The sequence below is a fragment of the Egretta garzetta genome, unplaced genomic scaffold (assembly GCF_000687185.1).
Source record: "Egretta garzetta isolate BGI_Z169 unplaced genomic scaffold, ASM68718v1 scaffold209, whole genome shotgun sequence".
NCBI lineage: Eukaryota > Metazoa > Chordata > Aves > Pelecaniformes > Ardeidae > Egretta > Egretta garzetta.
Window position 1 is genome coordinate 5,090,213 of NW_009260839.1, and position 6,016 is coordinate 5,096,228.

The 6,016-nt window shown below is 44.9% G+C and overlaps 2 protein-coding genes across 3 annotated transcripts in view; one reads left to right on the forward strand and one right to left on the reverse strand.

Moving 5' to 3' along the window:
* Positions 1-1,065: 1,065 nt before the first annotated feature.
* DRD1 (dopamine receptor D1) lies at positions 1,066-4,843 on the reverse strand. Of its 2 annotated transcripts, none has more exons than XM_035902494.1 (2): positions 4,764-4,843; positions 1,066-4,033 (listed from the first exon to the last, which is right to left on the reverse strand). In XM_035902494.1, the coding sequence occupies exon 2, from the start codon at positions 4,023-4,025 to the stop codon at positions 2,673-2,675; it is 1,353 nt and encodes a 450-aa protein (XP_035758387.1). In that variant the 5' UTR covers positions 4,026-4,033; positions 4,764-4,843; the 3' UTR covers positions 1,066-2,672. The 2 variants fall into 2 exon arrangements, with proteins under 2 accessions (XP_035758387.1, XP_009645392.1); XM_009647097.2 differs by having other exon boundaries at positions 1,066-4,081; positions 4,764-4,828.
* Positions 4,844-5,926: 1,083 nt separating this feature from the next.
* The window catches only part of SFXN1 (sideroflexin 1), a 35,043-nt gene continuing 34,953 nt past the window's right edge, over positions 5,927-6,016 (forward strand). The window contains exon 1 of the mRNA XM_035902496.1: positions 5,927-5,951. The gene's annotated coding sequence lies outside the window, so the exon portion shown is untranslated. The remainder of the gene's footprint in view (positions 5,952-6,016) is intronic.

Below are 6,016 nucleotides of genomic sequence, written 5' to 3' on the forward strand. Positions count from 1 at the left end.
TTGGCCTGTGTACTTTTTAAGAAGTAAAATAATGCCTCAAAGGTACAGGAAAAAGAAAAAAATCGGGCATCAGCACCATGCAAGGGAATTTTTTCCAAGGAGCTAAAAAGCCCGGAGGCACCCTTGACTCCCTGCAGGCCATCAGACCGGCTGCACTCACCAGCCGAGGGAAGGTAGCACTAAAGGCGGGGACCTGGACATCCCCCAGCTCGTGCACCAGCTCAGATCCCAGCTGCTGAATCGGTCATGCTGGTAATGCTCAAGGCAGAAGTCACCGTGTTTGTTTCTTTCTTTCTCCATTTCAAAATGAATCTGCTGACAGAGGCAAAAACAAAGTAAAGGGCTGCCATGAACAGAGGGGCACTGCTGTACCCCAGCCGCACCCACCATCCCCTCACTTCTGAAATGATTCATTTTGTTCCAAAAAACAGACCCTAGCAGTGGGGCTGTATCAGGCTTTGAAAAGTACTGCACAGTGTGGGGGGAAAAAAAAAAGAAGGAAAAAAAGCAACAATAAAAGTACACTATAAACCAAGTTCACTATTCTGTTACACCGAGGCAAAAAAAATCATTAAGAGTCACCGGTAGGTCGAGCTTTACCCATTTTAACTGGTCACGTTAAAGCAGAGTGTGGTTGTTTCCAAACTGTGTTTACTGCTTTCAAATCCTAGTCTAGAGCAAGGGCTGAGAGGTCTCCCAGTAGAAAAGACTTCCTCCTGCTTCTAATAAAAATTCCCATCTACCTCAGGGGTGTGATCCCAAATGAGGGCAAATGGAAAATGAGGAACCATCCTTGCCTTTAACCTGATCAATACAACTGCCAAAAACCAGCACGTATTTAATAAATGCAATGTAGATTGCTTTATTTGACCTTCTGTTCACAAAATAATTTTATTATATGTATGAAAGCAGCATACAGGCAATAAAATTATGAAAACATTCACAATACATAAATACACAGACCTGATGCAGGATGTATATAGTTCATTAGACTTTAAATTTTTTTTCCTCTCAGTTCTCTTTTCCTGACAACACTTCTTTTTTTTTTTTTTTGATATATGTTATGAAAAATTGCTCCAAAGGGTATTTTCTCCCACTCAGAAAACAAATAGCTTTCCTTGAATGCTGCTGAATATTAACACCCAGTGTTCCTGTTGCTAACGTTCACCCATTGCTTTTGGCATTACAAAGGGAAAGCAGAAGGGAAGGGCAATGAAAAGTAGCAGTTTTTTGAATTAAACATTGGCAACTTTTTTGGAGCTCGCAGGACGTTTTTGAGGTGGGGGCTGCAGTTCCATCCATATTTAGAAACGTCTTAATCCCAAATGGTCATGAGGCACTATTCCTTATTGAATGGACTGTTGACATGGTAATTACTAAAATGTAATGTCCTCCCAGTTTCCAAAGTAAAGCACTAGGTACCTTACTTTTTAATTCTGACTGTGATGCAGGAGCAGACAGACAGCATGATCCTGGTGGTACTGCAGTACGAATGATGAGGAGGGTTGGCATGTTTACTACCATTATAACCAATCGTGTTTGTTCAGAAAAGATATCCAAGACTTGAAATAAGAAAAGTCTGAGAAAGCTGTTTATCTTACATAAATACAAAACATTATATACTAAGAATTGTTATCTAAGAAGCTTTTCTTCTCAAATTGGATTCTTCTTAAGGTTGTAGTCATATTTAAGGTATTTACAGATCCACAAACTTGACATTCTAGCAAAGTCTTTGTAACATGAAACTTTTTTTAAAAATAAATAGCAGCAATTTCTTTTATTTCTATAAGGGAAGAGAATTCACAACTCAGTCAACGCTGGTCCTATCTTTTGAAAGAAATCCCACTTAAAACAAAACAAAAAAGCCCACAAGCAAACGAACTCCACACAGCATCGGTTTTGTTGATTCCTTCATTTCTTGCTGAGCTTAACATTCCTTCATTTCCCTCAATGGCTCTCCAGACTATCAGAGCTTGTAATAAAGTGCTGACTGGTTGACTGGTCAAAATGCAGTTATGACACTCCAAAAATATCCCATTATTTAGACGTCTTAAATAACATAAATAAAGCTAGATCTGTTATAACATATGAAAAATATCAATTTAAAACAATAAATAAATAAAACCAGTATCAACATATTACCTCCCAAAGCTTTAAAAATAACCATTCTAGTTATAAGGCTCAATTATTTGTCAGAAATAATTTTAAGAAGGCATCTACCTACCTTTACAATCCTTCAGTCTTTAATTAGGACCTGTTAACACCCACTATCACGAGACACAGCAATCATTTAACTTCTAGTAAACATTAATCTTTAAATACTTAACATTTATCTTTTGCCTCATTTTAAGCTAGAAATTGGTTTCTCTGTGTGGAGAAGAAGCAATATTTTCTTTCTCACTGCACTGTATCCAAATTTGTGTATTTTCCTCAGTATGAACTGAGCACAGTTTAATATCCCTTTTTTAGCCAATTTTCAGTATCTTTTTTTTCTGTTTATTGTTCTAACTGTTAAATTTGCTTCAAATACCAGGAAAATTAATTCTGGGCTTGGTGTAAATGTGTATTTCTCCCTAGAGCTTAGTTTCTTACTAAAAAATCTTGTATATCTTTTTTCTTTAAAAGGTCATTTCAATACACACTATTAGGTCTTGCTGGGTAAACCTTATTGTTCAGGTTTTATGCTGCCCATTTTGTGTAATGGGATTGATCTTTTCCAAAGAAACATCAGCTTCATAATCCAAGATACCCGACAGTGCTGGAGACATCTCCAAGGTCTTAGATAGTTCACCCTCTTCTTCCTTTTTGAGAGGTTCTTCTTCTGGACAGATAATTGCATGGGGAATCAGATAAACCAGATTAGACTCTTTGGGGCTGGACCCTTTGGGCTCATGTTGGCTTGAGAAAACAACTGCTCCATTATTGTTAATACTAACAGTCTCTATAGCATTGCTGGACATAGGGCAGAGCCTGTAGCATCCTAGCAGGGTCGAAAACGCCTTGCGGAAATCAGCATTGAAGGCATAAATGATGGGGTTGAGGGAAGAATTAGCCCACCCAAACCAAACAAAAACATCAAAGGTGGTGGAATTAATGCAGAAAGCTTCTGCTCCCTTGGACGGTTGGGTAGGCTCGCAGAAGGGAATCATGCAGTTCAATACGAAAAACGGCAACCAGCAGCACACAAACACCCCCATGATCACTGACAAAGTCTTTAAAACCTTTGTTTCCCTCTTGAAGGACATTTTGAAGTTGCTCTCTGGTTGCTGGCAGTCCATACTGCTTCTGTTGCCACTCGTGTTCTGGCAGTTCTTGGCATGCACTGCTGCTCTCTCCAAAGCTGAGATGCGTCGTATCTGCTTCTGAGCAATCCGGTATATCCTCGTGTAAGTTACTATCATGATGGCCACAGGTATATAGAAGCTAATTAGAGAAGAGGAGATGGCATACATCCTGTTTAGGCTAGAATCACAATTGTCCATGCTTATACCTTGTAAACTGGCATTTAGGTCCAAAAAGCTCGTGGTTGTAGCCTTGTGCCAGTTCAGTTGCACAGGGATGAAGGAAATCAACACAGACAAAGTCCACGCCACACTGATCATGATGAAGGCTGCCTTGGGTGTCATTTTCCTCTCATACCTAAATGGGCTGGAGATGGCCCAGTATCTGTCCACACTAATGACACAGAGATTTAAGATGGAGGCTGTTGAGCACATAATATCAAAGGCCACCCAGATGTTGCAAAATGAACCAAAAGGCCAGAAACCGGCGATCTCAGCCACAGCCTTCCATGGCATGACCAAAACCGCCACTAAGAGATCTGACACGGCCAAGGAGATGACAAAGAAGTTGGTCACCTTGGACCTGAGGTGGCGAAACCTAATGACAGCTGCACAGACCAGCGTGTTTCCCAGCAGCGTGGAGAGGATCAGCAGCGAGAGAAAGCAGCCCGTCAGGATCCGAAAGGAAGAGTCCCTTTCCACCAGCAACCCTTCCCCGTCCATAGTGGTGTCGTTCCAAGTCATAGTTTCTCCTGAGGGAAAATCATATCATGATTTTCATGACGACATCAGCTCCTTTCCTTGCAGAGATCAGAGACATCAGACGTCTATTAATTACTCATCACCAAACAGACCAAAGGTCCTTTCTTACAGTCCCTTCACCCCTGGATGGACTTCACCCACTTTGAATCTCCCTGAAACACTGTGAAAGCTCTACGGGCAGGAACTGAAAATGCACTAATACAGTTCACCCTACAGACCGGTTTTCTAAGCAATCCCTTCAGAAACACACTGCACCACCCCAGTGTGAAGTAGCCTAATTCAGACAGCTCACCTGCAAATGTTCTGCTGCTGTCCTCTGCAAATACAACCCACAGACAGGAAAGCAATCACTTCTCCATGCTTGCATATATTCCCACTTAAATAGACTATTGATCGAGTGTTTCCAGCGTCCATGGCACTAGCCCTTCATATTTACTGGCACATACTACACAAGGTGCTTTTTCTCTAGTTCAGTTTCCTAAATGTCTTGCTGATGAAACACTCTATCCTTCCTCCTCAGCTCACTCCTGTTACAAAATGCATCAGTTCTCTGTTTCTGGGCAGCATCAGAGAGCAATTCTTCACTTTGTTTCAAACTGTTTAAGTTTTACACTTCCGAGACAAAGAAAATAAACATACAGTAGGTGCGTTTTAAAGGTTTTAAGTAAGAAGTAGCTAAGGTTATTTAGTTTTACTTAAACGAGAAATGCTGGCTCCTACCTTTCACCTCTGATTCTCTGTTTGCTCTGGGATGCAGGGCCGCTTCTCCTCCTCTTTTAGTTTTGGAATTGCATAGCAAATCTTATATACAAAACCAACACAGAAACACTGCATTGCATTGGGGCGGGGGGGGTGGGGTGTCCCTGAAAGTGCAAATTGGCAGGGGAGAATTAAAAAACAGGAGCTGGCAGAGTTTGACCATCAGGAGTTAGTTTTCAAGGGAGCAGCAGGTCTGCGCTGTCGGACCATGCATGACGGACCCTGCCGGCGTGTGCCCAGCTACCACCATCCCACAGTCCCTGCTGATCACTCTGCAAACTTTGTTGGCCAGATCAGTCCCAGTCGCACTTTGTACATCCCGTTGAAGTGGCACATCAGGGCAAATCATCCCAAGCAAAAGGCACGGTATTCCCAACACTGGCAAGAGCCGAGTACCAGTTCTTTCTTCTGTCATTCACTGGAAGGAGAAAGAAGGGCGAGAGGAGGAGAAGGACCTGAGTGACCTGCCCTCGGCCACGACGCGGGGTGCGATGCCGGCGGTGCCCGCAGCGGGTTCCTCTTCCAGCGGGGAGAAGTCGCTTTATCGCTCCGCTGCCAGGTTATAGCTCCCCGCAAGCACCCCAGAATAATCCCACCTCCTGCTCAGCGGGGCTGCGCTCCAGGGATCGGGTCCAGCCTTTACCATGCTTCTTCCCCTCTCAGAAGGGCGCAGGCGGAGGCAGCTCCTCACGCTCGCCCGCAGCCTGCCCCGGGCCGCGCATCTCCGCTGCCGGCGGGTCCCGGCGGCCCAGGCTTTCTTCTGCCCGGGGCAGGGCTCGGCAGCATCGCCTCTCCAGGGAAGGTCTGTCTGCCCGGCGTCTCCTTCCTAAAGGATTAAGATGAAGGAAAGACAGGCGTGGAGGCAGGCGGCGGGAAAAAAGCAACCCCCCTTCGCCGCTTCTAACATCTTCGGTCGGGCGCAGCTCCTCCCGGGCAGGCTCTCCCCGTTTTTTCTGCCTTCCTGGGGAATAACGTCCCGGCCAGCCAGGCAGCCGGGGCGAGGGGCAAAGCCGGGCTCCTGGAGCGGCTCTCCGGGAGTTTAGCGCAAACGGGATTACTTTGCCCCGTCCCGAGATCCGCCGAGCTTCGGGACGCCCGGGGCGCTGCGGGATGCGCGATTAAACTGCAGTTAATCGGTGCGGAAAGTAAGTAAGTACCGGCGCCCAACTTCGGGCCGGGCGATGCTCCGGAGGCGGGCGGCAGGCCGAGGAACC

Bases quoted from the DNA above. Each gene is read 5' to 3' on its own strand.
- DRD1 (XM_035902494.1), bottom strand. From the start codon at position 4,025: ATGACTTGGAACGACACCACTATGGACGGGGAAGGGTTGCTGGTGGAA.